This window comes from Ailuropoda melanoleuca, chromosome 8 (assembly GCF_002007445.2).
Source record: "Ailuropoda melanoleuca isolate Jingjing chromosome 8, ASM200744v2, whole genome shotgun sequence".
NCBI lineage: Eukaryota > Metazoa > Chordata > Mammalia > Carnivora > Ursidae > Ailuropoda > Ailuropoda melanoleuca.
Window position 1 is genome coordinate 58,646,522 of NC_048225.1, and position 18,905 is coordinate 58,665,426.

The 18,905-nt window shown below is 48.2% G+C and overlaps 2 protein-coding genes across 10 annotated transcripts in view; one reads left to right on the top strand and one right to left on the bottom strand.

The window, feature by feature from the left end:
• The first annotated feature begins 5,134 nt into the window (after window positions 1–5,134).
• Window positions 5,135–9,903, top strand: C8H11orf42 (chromosome 8 C11orf42 homolog). Of its 2 annotated transcripts, XM_002924983.4 has the most exons (3): window positions 5,135–5,206; window positions 8,704–9,502; window positions 9,773–9,903. In XM_002924983.4, the coding sequence occupies exons 1-3, from the start codon at window positions 5,135–5,137 to the stop codon at window positions 9,901–9,903; spliced, it is 1,002 nt and encodes a 333-aa protein (XP_002925029.1). The 2 variants fall into 2 exon arrangements, 1 of the variants encoding a protein (XP_002925029.1); XR_004627177.1 differs by lacking the exon at window positions 5,135–5,206 and having other exon boundaries at window positions 9,444–9,502; window positions 9,871–9,897.
• A 319-nt stretch (window positions 9,904–10,222) lies between these two features.
• Window positions 10,223–18,905, bottom strand: part of FAM160A2 (family with sequence similarity 160 member A2) — an 89,917-nt gene continuing 81,234 nt past the window's right edge. For 5 of the 8 annotated variants that reach the window (XM_034666472.1, XM_011232011.3, XM_019805678.2 and 2 more), the window contains 6 exons: window positions 17,908–17,987; window positions 17,500–17,705; window positions 16,320–17,099; window positions 13,465–13,643; window positions 13,144–13,306; window positions 10,223–10,746 (listed from right to left, as the gene is read on the bottom strand). In XM_034666472.1, coding sequence (XP_034522363.1) covers window positions 10,385–10,746; window positions 13,144–13,306; window positions 13,465–13,643; window positions 16,320–17,099; window positions 17,500–17,705; window positions 17,908–17,987 — 1,770 coding nt within the window. In that variant the 3' untranslated portion in view covers window positions 10,223–10,384. Of the gene's footprint in view, window positions 10,747–13,143; window positions 13,307–13,441; window positions 13,644–16,319; window positions 17,100–17,499; window positions 17,706–17,907; window positions 17,988–18,905 lie in introns of those variants that run through there. The other 3 variants (XM_034666470.1, XM_034666471.1, XM_034666473.1) reach the window with 2 other exon arrangements.

Below are 18,905 nucleotides of genomic sequence, written 5' to 3' on the forward strand. Positions count from 1 at the left end.
TGGGCAGAAAACAATGGAGCCTGCTGGTGGAGGTGAGGGGACATAGAGAAGAGAGTGTAGGGCCTCGAGGTGTAGATTATGTCATCTTTGTCCCACTGTCTACACATGACTGTGATAACCACTCAACAAATATTTGCTGTGAAGTCTGAACTATGTATTATCACTAACATCTGTAGGCTTTGGCCTATCCACGTATCTTGCTTGGGAGGCAGGAGGCAGGGGGCTACATGTTACCATGCAGGAAAATAAGATCAGGAATTACCATGGCTCATAATACACAAGATTTAACTTAAAGAAAACTCTCCTCCCCACCCCCTTCCATCATATTAACCTAAGTCTCCCCATGTTTCCACACAAAAGCTCCTCTACAGATGCTAGAGGAGGTCTAAGAAGAGTGACCCTGGGGGCACCTGGGTGGCACAGCGGTTAAGCGTCTGCCTTCGGCTCAGGGCGTGATCCCGGCGTTATGGGATCGAGCCCCACGTCAGGCTCCTCCGCTGTGAGCCTGCTTCTTCCTCTCCCACTCCCCCTGCTTGTGTTCCCTCTCTCGCTGGCTGTCTCTATCTCTGTTGAATAAATAAATAAAAATTTTAAAAAAAAAAAAAAAAAAAAAAAAGAGTGGCCCTGCCTCAGGAGGCAAGTGTTTGGGTACTTGTCTGGGATCACAGCCCTCTCCACTTCTGGAGCCAGATCCTATTTTCAGCCTGTCCTTAGGGAAAGAGTTACAGGCTTATTCCCCACATTCTGAGAATCTGGATAATGTGCCCAGACTGGGGTACCAAATTTGGCCAGCACACTGATCTTTGCCATTCCCAGCCAAAAAATCCTCTTGGTCCCATGTGTAATTACCATTTCCCCTACCCCCATTCTCCTGTCAATATCTCAAGAATTAATTGCTAGAACTTCTCTTCCTGGGCGTACAGCCGTAGGGGTCAGAGGTCCAACTGAAAGAAATTTTGATATCCCAGGAAATCATAACCACTTCACCTGCTTGCCTGAGGTCCAGTCACTCTGGTCTCTTACCAATTTGTTCTTTTCTGCATCCTCAGCCAAGAACGTTGAATTCCCAAATAAAATCCACATCAGCACCCCCATTTGTCCCGGTCAGCATCACCAGAAGCACGTTACGTTGGTGCAATAGGATTAAATAGGAATATTTCACACTGCTGTGGCTAGCAGAGAATAGAGATATTACACAGGAAGTGTCGTGGTGTTGCCCAACAGGGGACTGACTTCCAGCTATTGCGCAAAAGATCTTTCACCCCAGCATGGAGCCAAGAATAAACATAATCTCAGGCAAAAGGCAGGGATTCACCATTATAAGGTCAGAGAAAGCTGCAGGCTGCACAGGCAGACCCAAGCTCTCTGGAAAAACTATCACAACCGCAGGTACTGGAGCCAGCCATGAAGACCTAAAGGCAAGTGCAGTACTGACCACTCAGCACAGATAGCCGGACCAAGCACCATGGGATTCCACACAGCAGAGGACGCTGCAGATCTGAAAAAGCAGGTGATATCCTCTCCAGGGCCACATGGGGTCTTACCAGGTCCTCATTAACAAGGAGGCGAAGAGACAGTGCAGAAGCTCTGATGCTTTTTGTTGTCACACTGAGGAGATCTGTTGTCCTCGAGGGTGGACTCACTCATTCTCAAGCTAATCTTTTTCATGAGGTTCTGAGCTTAAAAGCTCCACAGGCAATGATTTTGTGGATAATTGTGACAAAATCCTAATCCTAATTGGTCATGAGTCTTTAAGATGTCTATATCCTCTTAGGTATTCCTCTTCAATAAATCTATCCTGACAAAATAATTAGAGAAGTAAACAAAGATGTATGCATAAGATATTTATTACAACATTATTATAAAGAAATGTGTATGTGACGTCCGGTGTCACACATACACACACGCACATTTTTTGCCTTTCCCCTCTGATACATGAAAAGGGAAATCCTATGCAGTCAATGTTCATAAGCAATGAATTCTGTCACCTTCCCACTACAGGAAACCTCTTGTCTAAGGCACCTTCATTCCCTGGTTGTGCACAGCTCCCCAAGGCAGCTGATTCAAATTGTGCATTGTTCATTGCAAGAACCTTCTTTCTTCAAGCCAAAAACCCACCCCCTTGGACATTAGTATTTTGTTTTGGATTGAGATCACACACCTACCATGTGATGTGTTTAGAAGACTACCAGCACTCCCTTACTCCTCACAACAACCTGAGAGTAATCCCATAATCCCTTATCCACAATTCCAAAATTAAAAAAAAAAAAATCTCTGCAGAAACAAGTTTTTTTTTTTTTTAATAACTTTGGTCCAAAACCTGACCTGAAACATCACGAGGGTATTTATAGCATTTATTTACCTCACTTGGTGTGAATAATCATACATAGAGCTTCAGAAATATTGATGTGTTTGATTACAGGGCACTGCCCTAAACCTCACTGGGGTACTCCTTTATATATGATAAAGGCACTATATTCCCTTTCTAAAATTCTGACATCTAAAACACATCTATCCCTAAAAGTTTCAAATAAGGGATTAGAGACTTGCCTACTTATCCCTGTAGCCTGAGAGAAGTGAAGAGACTGGTTAGGGCTCTTTATCCCTCCAAAGGCTCTGCTATCAGCACTACTCTATACCACCCTGGAGGTTCTTACAGAGAACCCCATGTTCCCTAAATTACCAGCCCCTGCCTGTTTGTTCCTCTCATGCTCTCCAGTCCAGTCACCACTCAGATAGTTGCAGATGATCTGTGCCCAGAGAAACCCCAGAATGTGCCACACTGGAGACAACCCCATGAGCAGGCTATGGCCCGAACAGCCCAGCCCTTAGGCTCATCAACCCCATCCAGAACTCAGTTGTCATTTGTTTTCCTTCAGCAACTTTCAGTCTCAGCCTCTACGAGCCAAAGGGAAAGAGTGTCTCATGTAATGTCAGACTAGGGCAGTGTGGAATGCAGGGATCTTGAAGAATCACAATCATCAGCAAGAGAGATGAAGATACGGCTTCTGGCTAAGGAGTTCATCTAGACCCAATTCCCCCCTCTTAGCCCCCTCAGTGAAAATCTGAAAGAGAGCCTCTTCACATTTCACCAACAGCCCATCATCCCTGTCCCTACCCTATTCACCCCCTTCTCATTCTGGAATCCCCTTAGGATATGGATGTACATCACCCTCTGCCTGTGTTTATCAGTAACTCTCGTCTCTGTACCTCTGCATTTCTGCCTCCTTGCACTGTCTCTTTTGCCCCACGTCTGTGTCCCTTGTCCTGGTGTATGTGTCTCTCCTCCACTGCTGTCTACCTCCCTCAGGATTCCTTTCTGGAGGGAACAGAGGTGCCAACTGTACTACACCAGATGACCTCTCCTGGGGTAGGGCTAGGAGGGCACTGGAGGAAGAAATCTTTTGCCTGCCCTGACAAGAAGCTTGGGGTTTCTGGTTTGGTCTATTGCAGGGTTTCTCTTATCTTACCCGCTTCCTTTTCACTACACGACTTTGCACATCCACTGAGCAAGTGCCCTCCCACCATACACTCAGGAGAACAGAAGAGATACGGCAATTTCTTCCTTCACCAAAAAGAACTACCATTCAAATATTAATTTAAAAGCTGGAATCAGGCCGACTCAGATTTGAATCCCAGATCCTCCATTAACTCACTGTATCCCTTGCACTAATCTACTTAACCTCTCTGAGCCTGTTAATTCACTTCTAAAATAAGGAAATAATAGTACCTACTTCAAGAGGTTGCTAGAAGGATTAACCAGGATAATGGATTCGAATTGTTTGGCACAGCCACTAACATACTTCAACAAATATTTGATATCAATTCCTCTCCTCCATGCCCACTGTCAAATCTTTGTGTAAACACCTAGCACCCACACAAGGTTAGCTCTGTCTAGAGAAACCTACCCTCCCCTGAGGCCAGTTACAACATGTAGGACCATTCCCTGTGCCTCATACTCATACCACTTCAGCCAGCTCAGACAATGGCCAACTTCATGGCACAGTCCTACATGCTGGGCCAGGATAGGAAAGGATGCTCCCCATACAGAAGTGGTCTTCCTAGGCATGCAGGAGACTCTCCAGAGGGACTCAAGAGAAGACTCTTTGGACAGATAAGAGGCAGAGTGGGACAGTAGCTACTAGAAAGGCTCTCCAGAGTGTTTCTTCTCCAAGAGAAACCACTCTTCTCCAGCAAACACCAGGTTGAGATCTCTGGACAGAGACACAAGGGGAAATCACACACAGACTGGGGCTGAAGTAGGAGAGTGGCAGCTAGACACAGATCAGCCTGGGACAGGGAGTGGCACATGAAAAAAATTTTCCTCAAATTTACCTGGGTAATTCTGGCTTCCTGAAATTCCTCTCCAGTTACTAAGGCAACATTATCCCAATTAGATTCTTATCCTCCACATTGTCACCACTCATATGGCACCCTCCTACACACACACCTGGTTTTTACTGCAACTGTAACCCACTCATTAATAATGGGTTTCAAGCTAGGCTGCACATCAGGATTGCCTGAGGAGCTTTTAGAAATCCTGATGCCTAGGCACACTCCAGACCAATTACATCTGAATCCCTAGGGGCAGGATCCAGGTATCTATAGTTTTTAAAGCTCCTAGGTAATTCCAAAGTATGACCAAGGTTGAGTACTACTCCTTGGTTCTCAGTCTAAATCCTGATTTATACTTCTCCCCTGTCCTTCAGGACCCCTATCTAACCTCACAAAGAAGACATCTGCCGCTGATAACACAGCAAACTGCTTCAGAAGGCTGAAGGGGCAAGCCTGATTCTGCTTCTTTAAAGAACTCAGAACAAGAAATACAGACACACGCACACATGCGCTTACGCAAGCACACACAGACACATACAAATGCGCCCATACACACCTGCACTCTTCTCCCCTAAGGAGCAGAATGGATAAGTGACTAGAGGGTATGGACTCAGGCTGTGGATATAGTGAAGCTAGTAAAGTGACTGCCCTCTCCCCTCCCAAGGCCCCATTATCTACAGGACCTCTATGACCTCACACTATAGTAGGTCAAAGCCTAAGGCCTGGGGCCTCACCTCCCTGGGCAGCTTGGGGTTCCTGCAGCAGCCACTGCCCTGCCTAACCCCTCCCATACCCCACCATGTTGGTTGGTACCCCCCACCTGCTGACACTGGATGAAGCTGATGCCACCTGGACCCTCATCAAGGATAAAGTAAGAGGGCTAAAAAGAAAGTAACAAAGAGTGACCGAGATGGGTCTGAACAACTTATGAGTAGGAAGGGGTGGGAAGCCTGAAGACAATTAACAATATCTACTCAGTGCTTTCTCACATGCCAGATACCGCACTAAGTGCTTTGCATACACTGTCTAATTTCACCCCAGTTGGAAAAACAGTAAGAGGTTCCTTAAAAGGCAATAGGAATCGATGAGAACAGAAACAAGTGCTAAGTCAGGGTAGGACTTAGGAGGTCAGGAAGGCTTCCCAGAGAGAGTGACATTCTAGCTAGGCAAGTAGAAATTATTCTCATGTAGAGGGAAAAGGAATTCCTGACTCATAAATGGTGCTTAATAAACACCTAAATGAGTTAATGAGCAGGTGGGAGGGTGGGCAGGTAAGTGAAAGGTGTCCTAATTAAAGACAGAGCATATGCAAAAGCCAGGAGAGGAAAAAGAAAAATGCATATTTGTGAACTGCAAATAGTCCTCTAGAGCAGAGTTCAAATGAACAGTAGTGAAAATGAGGTCAAAGAGGTACAGGGGCCGATCACGAAGGGCCTTTTAAACTTTCTAAAGGGACTCAACCTCTTCATAGATACCTCCTCCACCTTTAACTTCCACAGAATGGGAGAGTTGGGTTTTGAGCAAAATATGTAGATTTTCAGGAGCAGGCAGATGTCAGCTGTATCTGAGTTGCAGGTACCCAACAAATCCCACCAAATCTAGATGGCTACAATTTCTGAATTTGGAGAATTTGGGGATCAGGTTCCAGTTATGTAATCTGAAGGACAGTGAATTTCAAGCACTCGTAGAAGGCAGCCCACCAAGTTTAAAACCACCATCTTAAAGTAGTGCCTATCAGACTCAAAGCAGCCTTAATAGTATGCGGCTCCCATTTGAAATGGAGCAGTGGCTCACCACAAAGGTCAGCTTCCCAGGGAAATAGAAACAGGAGAGTTGAGGCCCTCCCAAGTATCAAAGTACTGGGCTTCAGCAGTGTAAAGGTTGGTCTGGACAAGATCAAGCATTTCATTTGGATGAAAGTAAATGGATCACCAACTAGCAGAAAGCTACACTATCAGCAACAGGAAAATTCCCTATTTAAATGGAAAATTGTCAGGAAAGGCGAGGCAGAGTTTCAGGATAAATCACTGGTGGTATGAGGCAAATTGAAGGAGCAGGACACCTTTGAGTGACCTGGTTTCCTCCCTCCAGACTAAGAGTTTACTGAGCACTTCGTAGAACATACAGCTAACCAGGATGTGGCTCGAGAGCTCCTCATTCAGAATGCAACAGCCAGGGCACATCCAGGAAGACAGCCTTCCACCCTCGCTTTCCCAGGCTGCCCCTGGGAGATCTAAATTTGCAGGCCTCTATGTTCCACAGAACTCTCACCCAGAAATAAAACTGCATTGGGAACAACAGGCAGTGGTCTCAAATGGTGACTCTACCAAGAATAGTCACCCTAGCATAGAAATCTTATTTTCCCTGTTTTAGGATAACTACTGGGGGCCTCAAGGGTAAGAAAGAAGGCCTAATAACCACCCCTGCCCCCAAGGCAAATTCATGTCTATATTCTGGGATAAAGCCTCCAGCTAAATCAGGGATTCACCTTTTAGCAGACACTTGGACCATAAGAACCAGGTATTTGTCAAAATCCTATTAGAGAGATACCTCCTGGGGACATTCCTATTTGACTTATTTTTATAGGAACCTAGAGACCAAAGGAGCAGCTAGGGTAGGATTCTGAAGTTATACTTGGTGACTATGCTTTCTTTGTCATGGGACAAAGCATTCTATACAAAAATGCCAACCCACCAGTGCTCTGCTGTCACCTCTGGGAATGGACCTTCTCAGAGCCTTGTTCTTCAGCTTGATGCCCCTACCAGAAAGAAAGTATTCCATGTCTCAATGAAGCACAGGAGAGGAATGATGGGAAATTCTTCCATGCACATTAAGAAAGAGCAGCATTTATTTCCTTGGCTAGGTGACAAAAGACAGTAATCTTCAAGCTACTTCAGCTTGTTTTAAGTGCAGACACAACTCAATCAGGTAGCTACCCTCCTCTTATGCTATGGGGCAGCACTTCCAAAAGAGCTCTATGTAGCCAAAAAACAGACTGACCTTAAGGGATCATTGATGAATTCTACCAGAAGACCAGCACAGTGGGCAATGCCAGCAGTGGGGAAACAGACATTTGGGAACTGAGGGCTGAGGAAGGGGAGTAGAACAGAGCATTTTCAGAATAGGTCTCAAACAGGAAAGGGACACAAAGAGGGAATTTTATGTACTCCCTAGGAGAACACAGAGCCAGAAGTCTCGGCCAGCAGTATCTTTGATGAGTCGAGATCATACCTATGTACAATTACTGGAGAGGATCTTACAAGGTTTCCCAGGTGGTCATGAAGTTAAACTTTCCAGAACTAGATTACCAAACCAAAAAAGCCAAGACAAGGACAAAACCAAGAGGAACCAGAATCCCTAAAAGCATATTGGGACCAGCATTACAAAGATGAGGCCTCAAATCCCTAAAGAACTACTCCCTGTAGCCAGGGTAGAAGATGTTGAAGAATGTTAATTCCAAACCTATCTCTGTGTATTCATTGTAGTGAATGACATCACCCAACTAACCAATCACCTAAGACTAATCTTTCTCAATTCCTTTTCCCACAGTCCTTAACTGACCAAGTTCTACTAATTCTATAACCTAAAGATCTTCCCCCATCATTTTAGTTGAAGGCCTCACCATATTTTGCTTGCAGTAATACAATACTCTTAACTGATCTTTCTCTCTCCTTATTTTGTCTTGCTATTCAAAATTAACTTTCTAAAGCACCTTTTGGATCCTGTCCCTCTCACCCAGAGCCCTTCAAATGGCGTTCTATTGCCCTCAGGATCAAATTCCTGTCACTTAGCACACTTAAGATCTTTCATAGTCTAGTTCCTGTGTGCCTGTCCCTCTTCAGACCCTATGTTTAAGTACTATGAAATTATGTGTTCCTAAATGTGCCCTTCTTAGTTTGTAAGTTCAGGTTTTTATCTGGCTGTATCCTCTCCCTGGATTGACCATCCTCCTATCTAGCTAATTCCTTCAAAACTCAAGTATTACTACCTAGAAACTTCCCCTGATCCTCTTCTATCAAAGACAAAAGTTGTTAAACCACTTCTGGTCTCCTTCACACCTTGCTCTCTATTATTTTACTTAGCTGACTACTGTCTACATCTCTGTCTCCTCCATTAGACTGAGCTAAAATAAGACAAGGTCAAAGTCTCATGCTTTTAATTCCCAGTATCCCGCAGGGTCTGGCACATAGTAGACATTCAAGGTTTTGCTACAGGACAGAACTAGGAAATAAACAGGAAGCATAAAAGCCTGAGCACGTTGTGGAGATATAATTGCACAGTAAACAATGGGAGGGTCAATCTAGAGTAGGCTACCAGGTAACTCCTGACCCTAACTCAGTCCCTGACCTGTAAACTGGCCATCTGCAGGTTATCGAGGAGCGCTTTGGGCCCAATGTAGTGGCAGTACCTTTCCTGTCGGATGCAGCCTGCTATGACCTACTGGGTGTGCTAGTGAAGCAGTCCCGCCCAGCCCACACCCGCCTGGCTTTACCAGGTTGGCAGGGTCGGCGGGCACTACAACCAGTGGGGCCGCTACCAAACCTCCTGGAGCAGGCAGGGTCTGAGGGTGCCTTTGCCCACTGCACTCGGGAATACTCACCAAACGGCCGAGCAGAGATAGCCTATGAAGAAATGCGACTGTTGGATGGGCAGCCCTGCCGGATCCGCCTGCACATGGGTGGCCTACGCAAGAAGGTGGCCTTCCTGCTGCTGCCACCAGGGCAAGTGAGCCTACAGCAAAATCTTCCCTGGCTCCGAAGCACCCACAGCATCTATGTCATCTACCAGGTCTTCTCCTGTTCCTGGCTGCAGCTGGGGCTGTTACCTACAGCCCGAGAGCCCCAGCTGCTCCGGTTACAACGGTCACTGCCTATTGCCTTCTCCTGCCTCAAGTTTTCACTGCAGCCCAAAGGAGTGCTGGGACCACAGAAGCCTCTGACCAAAGATCCACTGCCCCGTGGTGCCAACTGGGTCAGATCCAACCTTGGCATCATGCCACCTCCGGCCCCCACGTCAGTTGCTGCAGATACCCCTGAAGCTGCGGATGTGCCTCCGCCTGTCCCAGCCCCACCTACACCACCTCCTCAGGAAGGGCCAGAGGGCAGACCCACCAGATTCTCCTATAAAGGCCGAAACCCCTTCCGCAGGGGACCCCAGATGTTGTCAGGTATTGCTAAGGGATATGAAGCTGAGGGATGGGATCAGGTAGAGGGGAGAGGGCATGGGGAATATAGGAGTGTGTGCCCAGGAATGTGTGGAGCGCCCCTAACTCCACACTGGATCCCAGTGGGGGAGATGGAGTGAGGGAGCCAGGGGCAATGAGGCGGAAGCATGGTCCTGGTGAGGGGGTGGGCACAGCACAGAGGGCCAGGGAGGGACCAGGGAGGCAGAAAGACCAGGGCATGAGTCAAGTTGTGACTATCCCCAACCCTGGCAGAGAACTGGCTCTTCAGCCCCCGCAGCCCCCCACCAGGAGTCCAGGGTGGGGGCCCCGGGGACCCCGACCGGCACTCCATGTCCCTGCCCCTGCTGCAGGGTCTGTCCTCAGAGTTCGACAGCGACGAATGAAGCTGAAGCAAGAGATGCAGGGGGCAAGACCCCCAAGATCTGGCATAGGGACACTGGTCCCCAATAAACATCAGCTGCTGCTCCCCAAAACCATCCTGGGACCATGCTGCTTCTTTCTTCTGGGGGTTGGAGGACAGTCCCTACTTTTTTCCCTAGGCTCCATGACCCCCTCACTCTTTTAAGGGCATAAGAAGCACCCTGAAACCTCGGCACCAATGTCCTCACCAGAGAGAAAGTACCCCTGACTTCCCCATTTATGTACAACCTTCCTGGGGCCGCAGCCCCAGAAAAAAGGGTGGGAAAGAAGAATGAGCACAGAATAGAGATTTCCCTTTTATACATATTGCAACAAGTTCTCCATAAAACATTCATTGGAAATAAATTAAAAAGTCCTCTTGCCACTGCCTCCAAACATAAAAAGGAGCCTACACCCCGGCCCCAGCCCAGGCCATTCGAGGCCCTGATTGTCCATGGAAGAAAGTTAAGGATTGAGGGGCCCGAAGCCTGAGACAGGAAGGCCAGATCCCTCCTCTGAAGTATCCAACAAGAAAGGTGAGGTGACAGCATGGGCCTGGGAGATGGCAGCCAACTCCTTGAGAAACTCAGGGAAAATGACTGCACAGTAGACCGCATTCTTGACTCGCAGAGCCTCACCTTGGCGCTCAGGGGCCCCACCCCGAGGGGGCAGAACCGGAGTTGAAGCCCCAGGGGAGCCCCCACCTAGGCCAAGTCCTGCGCCGTCTCTCCCAGGCTGAAGAACCAACTGTGCCGCCTGCCGGGCCCTGGTTGGACTGTGTGCATGTCGCAGGAGCAACTCCCCCAAGGACGGCCTCCGGCTCTTCACTGGGAATAAATGGGTATATTGGGGATTGTGAAGGTGCTGGGGTCAGGCACTCTCTCTCCGTCTGAGAGAGATGTCCCCCTCCCTAGGTTCATGGGCGTCTCAACCAGGACTCGAAAACCAAAATGCTACCTGCCCAGCCTCCTTCCCTCTACCCAGCCTCCCCACCCAGTCAACCATTACCCTCAGTCTTCTCAGTCAGTCAACACTTCAGCCACTTCATTCCCAACCAAGACCCCTTCTCCACACCCTCTCACCTTGAGGAACTCTCTTACTACTCCTCCCTTTCCAGTCGCTACTCTACCATCACTAAGCGCCAACCACTTCTACATTCCCTCTGCCTGTCCAAAACACATGACCCACATCCTCTGCTCCTTCCATACCAACAGGGCCATATATGCAGTCACAGTTCAGGGGCTTTACCACTTGTCTCATACTCTACTATCCCTTCCAAAATCTGTTCTCCTCTGCCCCCACTTCGCCTACCATCAGACCCTCTCCTATATCCACCAAAGCCATCCTCCTACTTCACATCAGCTTAGACAACTTCACCTCAGCTTAGACTCAAATGAACCATTTAAAATATTGCCCTCTCTCTGATTTTCTTCCTAGATTACTGGTTCTGGATCTTTGCCCAATATGTAGGGCCTAGACTCTAGGGATCTAGTCTCTAGACCATGCTACAGTTCCCATTCTCTATCTCAAACACTGGCTACAGAAATACGCCACACAGATCTACTAAATATCGCATTCAGAACCCTTCACAACCAGGCTCACATGCCCCCTCCAACCCTTTCTCCAAACTCTTTATACCTTCCCCTGCTTTTGCACCAACACCTATCTGTTCTTCCTGAAACCTTCCAGGATCTTTTCATGCTTCTATAGCCCCCTCTACCTCGATTTTACTCTCCCTGCTGTTTACATCCTTGGCCTAATCTCATTACCTCCATCCCTCTGAGAAACCTCTGCTGATTTGCCATCCACTGACTTCCCATTTCACCACCTTTATCACACTGTATTGTAATAACTTGTGTATAGGTCTTTTATCTCACACAGTAATCTGTGAGCTCAAGGGCTCGGGACTCTCGTTTACCTCCACAGTGAACAAAGTACCAGAGCTATGGAAATAAGACACATTCACAGTGCTGAACCATGAGGAGATCATGCTAAAGAACATCAGCTGGGTTTTTGCAGCTGTATAATAACCATTCTGGTACTGTCTTCCCAACCCACATCTCTCAAGATCCTCCATCTGACCCCTGCTCTCTTGCTCTTAGCATATTATTTTGCCTCCTACTTTGATTAGCAAATAAAGGACTTCAATTCCTGACCTCACCCTCTGCACCTTGCAACTCCATGGATACATACCGCTTCCTCCTTTGATCTATCCTCATTTGCCTCAAAGAGGGGGGAAAAAAAAAACCTTTTCCCATCAAGTTAATCCTGTCCTGGTGCACTGGATCCCACTACATCCACCACCTCTGGGACCTTGCTTTCTCACTTATGACGCTTCTCTAGTCACTCTCTAGACTGATTGTCAGCTCTTACAAAGCAGAAGTCTCATCTTGTACCTTCCTGAGTCCCCTGTACCAGACAATGGCCAGCACATACGGCAAGTACTCAGACACTTGCTGATGGAAGATCTAGATTTAAAGCTGCATGCTCATATTTAACTCTTCCTTCCTCCTTGTACCCCACAATCATTCATCAAGCTCTGCCAATACTTCCTTCCCATTTGTACCTTACCCAATTCTTCCTTTCTGTTTCCTCTATTCTAATTCAAGCCTTGCTGGTCACAGCTACATGGTACTTTTTCCTGGCTCCCATTCACCTAGCACATGAACTAACATGGTTATCCCTCTACTCTCATATCTAAGAACCTCCAATGGGTTCTCACTGCCTCAAAGATCAAAACTTCTACCCAGCCCAACTTCTGAGCACCTACTGCTCAGACCAAATCTTTCTAGCCTTACTACCAATGATTCCACCACCTTCTAAATCCCCTGCTCCAACTCAATAGTTCGTGCAGTCCCCTGGACAAAAGAACAAAGCCATCCCACTCCTTTGCCTACCCAAGTCCTAACTATTCCTCAAGGACCATGCCAAATACCATGCCCTTTCCCGAGCTGTAACAATACCTCAACCTGGAGACTACTCTGTCCCCTTGCCTATCCTCAACTCCTAGAGCAGTTTTTGCTGGTGCTGCTGATTTGGCTCTTAGTGGACATAACTGTATTTTATCCTGACTAGAGCCAGACAACAATCATCAAGACTCACTTTTCTACAACTCCTCAGTTCATGGCACAAGACTTCACCCTTAATAAGAGCTCAATTAACCTGGGCTAATTAGCTGTCTAGGGAAGGTTGGGAGAGGGGTGGAGTGGTGGGGTAGGCCTCACCTAGGGGATCGGAGCGGCGGGGGGCAGGTCCTGCTGTAGGGCCCTCGGCCCAGTCCAACTTGCCACGGGCAATGAGGTACTTCTTGGCTTTGGATAGCAGTGCTGGGAAGTCCTCCTGGGAGGCCGCAAAGCTCTCAATTTTATTCTTCACAGAACCCAGCACCTATGAAGCACAACTTCATGACATTTCTGTGTGGCTCTAGACTGACAGTCCTTTCTAGTCCCACTGGGCCTGTTCCCAGCCCCCCCCAGGGCCACTCCAGCTGCGGGCCTGGCCCACCACGGAGCCTGGACGCACCCATGCATGCATGCATCGCACACCTGCAGCAGGGACTTGACACTGGGCTGGAAGACCATGTTGGTGTTGAGCAGGAAAGAGCGGAGCAGGGGCTGGGGGTGACAGGCCAGCTGGGCCACCAGCCCTGTCAGCAGGAAGTTGACATAGACGGAGTTCTGCAGCATGTTCTCGAGTTTGGCAAAGAGCACAGCCATGAAGGGGCCTGGGAGGGGTGGGTACAAGGATACAAGGCCTGAACACAATGCACATCGCACTCGTTCCTCCCAAAACCAAGAGACTCCCCCCACCACTAGATGAAAATTATTTGTAGGTCAGTCTCTGAGTATGTTTAAACATCCTGTGATCACCTACTCTGGATGAGATGAAATGGCAGACACCAGATGGACCCACAGGAGTCCAGATGCCAGCTTTACACACACTTAAGACGAAGAGCCATATCATAGGCTCTGGAGTCTGACAGACCTGGTTTCAAATTCCAGCTTTATCTTTTACTAATTAAGTTACTGGATGAATCAAAATTCTCCAAGCATTAGTCTCCTACTTGGCAAAATAAAATATACCCACCTCACAAAATTATTAAAAGGATCAAAAAGATACTCTTAAAAGCAGCTAACCCAAGATCTAGCAAATTATAAGTATTCAGTAATAACTATAAGCTACGTAACATCTCTCAATTTTTTAAAAAGCTTCACCCAAGGTGCAAAAAGAAGAAAGAACAAGCAAAAAAGTGATTGGGACCAAAAGAAGAATCAGATTACACACAAGACACACTACACCTGGGTCAGAGGAAAGCAAGAATGAACTGTAGCAAAGACAAAGGTGACTACACAGGCCAACTTCAAGATAGGGGAGAAATCTCTAGAAACCCAAAGAAGAAATCAGCTCTGTTCAGGAACTAGGAACAAAGAAGGTAGAAGAGAATTTATGGAAAAAAAAGTTTAGTTCAAAGCCAGAGAAATCTGATTCAGGGCAGACTCTTTGCTAGGTGAGAGGATAACAGAAAGAATTAGAATGATCACCAGGAGAACTAGCCTCAACTGAGCCAGATCACCAAGCATGAGGGCTCTAGAACCATCACAGTCTGTCTGACCAGGGATCTGTGAGGGAAAGGGATTATACGTAAGAACTGCACCATGAACTAAGACAGGAGAACAATGAAGGGAAAGAGACAGTGAATTCTGAAAAAGATCCTAGAACATTCTCCACTTCAGATGCATGACTAGCCTTAGCTCCACACAACCCCAGCTTAACAGGGTCTCTAAGATACACCATAACTTTGTCCTTCCATTTCTCTCATTTCCTGAGACTCCCTTACAAGAGAAAATTCAAAAAGCTCAGATGAGGGGCGCCTGGGTGGCACAGCGGTTAAGCGTCTGCCTTCGGCTCAGGGCGTGATCCCGGCATTATGGGATCGAGCCCCACATCAGGCTCTTCCTCTATGAGCCTGCTTCTTCCTCTCCCACTCCCCCTGCTTGTGTTCCCTCTCTCGCTGGCTGTCTCTATCTCTGTCGAATAAAGAAATTAAAAAAAAAAGAAAAAAGCTCAGATGAGTTTACAAAGAACAAAAGGGACACAGCTTCAACTAATGTTTCAAGAATGTGGTAAAATCTGCATACCACCTTCTAGTGGTATTGAGCAGGAAGGAGCAAAGCCTAAACAAATGGAAAGCCATTTTCTGTAGTCTGCAAGAGGGAGTTGTCAGGACTCTAGAGCAGGGAGTTGTCAACCCTGGGGCTGTGCAAGGAGGATGGCAGCATATCCCAGGCCCAATTAGGACATGGACTGATCAAGGCATGATACCTTGACTGCAAACAACCAGAAGATGGGTGGATATCTTGGTCAACTTGTATCTGCCGTGCACTCAAGAGATGAAAATCCTAGTAAAAAGCTACCATATGCTGAGGTCTCCCAATGCACCAAAATCACAGTAAGTGGTTTAAATGCATCAGTGATGTGAACGGAAACTAACTCAAGGTATGTCTAGTCCAAAGCACTACACTGCTTCTCAGAGGTGGTTTTTTGCCCCCTAGAGTAAGGGGAGTAAGGACAAGAACCAGGTAAGAGCTGGGATGGTAGAGCTAGCTCTTAAAAACCAAAACCAAACAGGAGTTAGCCCAGCCACTCAGGTCAGGTCTAGCTCCAGGGTCTTTGGAAAGACCAAAAGAACTCAGCTGGGGAGCTCAGGACCACACTTTTGTCATTTGCCCTCAAAGAGGTATTTCACTCTATCTGCTTCAGTCCTTACTACTAACCATAAGACTTAAAGAAAGTCTTACTGGGTAGTCATAGCAACCAACAAGGTACAAGGACAGAGAACAGGAAAAATCTGAAATTGAGTCCTTATCTGAGGAGACTGGGAGAAGAAAGGAGGCCAGGGCAGAGTAGGGGAAGAATACCAGAAGAACTGATCCTGGGCCACAGAAAAGTTGACAGGAGACCCAACACCCAGACAAACATGGAAACAGCATGGAACGACATGGCTTACGGGAGCATCACATACAGGATAGCACGTATGTCCTCCATATATATTGTTCGGATATATTGTGTGACTCACCAGGAAACATCGAGCACAGAACACCCTGATCACAATCCCAGGAAATAGCCAGACTAGGGAAGAGGAGGAACGTGCACATAGGACCCAGACATACAAGGCTCAGACATAAATCAATACTCAAACCAGCACAAGCATGGAAGACGTACAGACAGACACAGAGACATAAGTACAATATGGTATGTATCTGGAAGGGACCCAAGCAAAATGGATGAGCGAGGCAAGTACACAGAAATGACATGGCCAAGAAGTCTCAGATATTAGCACAAACATGTTGAGTACATGCAAAGAGTACACAAAGGAGAAGGCCTAGGCTAAGTAGCTTACCAGTGAAGGGCTGACTTGGCAGCTGGTTGAGAGTCCGCAAAGGGCTGCTGAGGAAGGGGCCAGGGGGCTCAGGGGGACAGGTGAAGCTCTCATAAGCCTCCTCTTCCTCAAGAGGTAGTGGAGGCTCTAACGGGGCTTCTGAGCCAGCCCCCCCATTGCTCAATGCCACCTCCAGTTCCCGGAGCTCCTGCCCAAAGCCCTCTAGTCCTGCAATGCCCTCAGAGGTGCCCTCTGGCAGTTCCCCAGCTCCCTCCTGAGGCACCCGACGAACCTTCTTGGCCCCCTCAGGCCATGGTCCTGGCACCCCATTGATCTGGGGAGGGGGCAGGAGGCCAGGGCCCTCACCTGCACCCCCAGCAAGACCCCCACTCCCCAGCTCTTCCTCCTCCCCTTCCCCCACATTGTCCCTGTCCTCCTCAGGCAGTAGGCTGCGTTTCTTAGTCCGGGAGCCAACAGGACTGGGCTCAGGAGGGGGCCGCTCGCCATCATAGGGGGCAGACCAGGTACGGCAGGCTCGCACACAGCGGTCCACACCACGGCGTGCCTCACGCAGGTACTCCAGGTAATTGTCTTCCAGCTCACCAGGCTCCTCCACGGGGCTGGGCCTTCGGCCAGGGCTGGAGGCTGGGGATGCAGCAAGCCCTGGTGAGCGAGGGGCTGGAACTGGGGATTCCGAGCCACCCAGACTCTGCTGTCGCAGGAAGAGGGCCAGACGAGATGGTGTGGAGGGCCGGGGCACTGTCACCACAGAAGAGGAGTCAACACTTGGGCTTCCAGGGCCTACAGAGGGAAAAAACATAAGAGGGATCAAAGAGACAGAGGGCTAGGAGGAAGGATAAGACACCTACGGAGACTAATAGAGAAGGCAATGAAGCAACAAAGACATGTGACCTATTCAGGCAGCTGATTCTACACCCTCCTAATTAAGTTTTTTGGCATCCACCACCCCCTCTCACCACCCCCAACACTGAAGAAACAATGGAAAATAGAAACAATACAGGACTGGAATGAAGAAGAGGGGCAGCTTTGCTCAGAAGTGAAACTTCGTTGGTGGAGTTAAGGATCCACCCTGCAAGACCCCTCATCACCCTCCCCAAAGATGGAACGCCAGTCATGGCCCCCTCCCTCCCCCAACCCTAGCCCCACCTTCTTGCTAGGCTCCCCAGAACCCAGGCCATACCCGTGGTGTCCTCCCTTCTCCCTGCCTCTCTGCTAGGCCCACCTCGTGCCCATGAGGCATGCTCTGGACGGGGTGGGCTAGGGGCACGATGCCGACAACAGCGTGGGATTAGGGAGAGAAACTTGTCCGCCGCTCGTCCATATAGGTCCACATCACGTACAGCTGGCTTCTGGCTCAGCATCACATGGTTACATGGGACAAGATACCTGGGAAAGACAGCAAAAAAAGGACACAGGATAGATCAGGAAGGACAGGACCTGGGAGAATATCAAGCCAGCGGAACTACATGACTAAGCCAGGCTCCAAGAGGAAACGCATGAGCAACCCCAATACAACCCATCGCCCATCAGTGCACAAGGCCTGGAGGGTTCAGGTTCAGCCATCCCTCAGCCCTGCCCCCACAGGTACCTGAGAACCAGCTGCAGCAGGACATCCTCACAACTGAGGTTCAGTAGGGTCCTGAAGAGACTCAGAGAGACCATGCAGAGCTGGGGAGGTGGGGGAGGAGGGAGGGAGTCACCATAAGAGCTCTCTACCCTCCAAGATGTTTACCAAATGGGAACCCCCCAGCCCCAGGCCCAACCAACCACTCCGAGAGTAACAATGTGCACAGGGCCTGACACACAATAATTATTCAATTATTATATAAATGCTCGTATGATCTTTATAGGCAAGACTTCACTGTTCAGACAGGAATGAAACATGTCAGATTCTGTATTTCTACAGACCACACACGTCAGCAGACTCTCTGGCTATATACGCCTGTCAGCAGAGCCTCCACCACTACTTAATGGAATGAGTATCCATGAAGAGAGACCCTAAGAAATACTGGCACTGAGTGAATGACTACCAGGAAAGAACAGCAATATGATAACTGAGTAAATCCCCATCAGCAGAGACCATAGCAGCACAGTAACCGAATGCCTACCAACAAGAAGCCAGAGGGAACCTGGAAGAATCCCAGCTGGAGGGTGGGCAGGGCTGTGAAGAGGGAGTCTGAGTCACCTCTCCAACACTGGTGTATCTCTCAGAAGGTAGAAGAAAGAGAAGCTCAAGCACCAGCTGACAGGAAAAGGAAAAAATAGGTGGATCCAGAAGAGAGGAAACCATTTGTTTTAGAAAATAAGAAGGTGGTTCTTCTGTGGCTAGGCGAAGAGCGGGGAAGAGAAGAGACATATGTAAGTACTCCCTCACTCCTCCGAATCCCGGCAGCACTTTCTTTCTACTTCTCTCAATGGCAAGTATACCTGGAGCTCCCTGAAGACCAACTACTGGGTCTTAGGCCAGGGCACCACTGCACAGTTTAGGGGCTCGTCTGTTACTGAACGACTGTGGGAGGATTAAAAGTCTACTGCAGTGGGAAAGAGATGAGATAGCAGTTCACATTTTGGACAGCACAAATGTTC

Coding starts and splice junctions, on each gene's coding strand:
- C8H11orf42 (XM_002924983.4), top strand. CDS start 5,135: ATGTTGGTTGGTACCCCCCACCTGCTGACACTGGATGAAGCTGATGCC. Junction 5,207..8,703: donor GGACCCTCATCAAGGATAAA/GTAAGAGGGCTA, acceptor GGCCATCTGCAG/GTTATCGAGGAGCGCTTTGG. Junction 9,503..9,772: donor GGGACCCCAGATGTTGTCAG/GTATTGCTAAGG, acceptor CAACCCTGGCAG/AGAACTGGCTCTTCAGCCCC.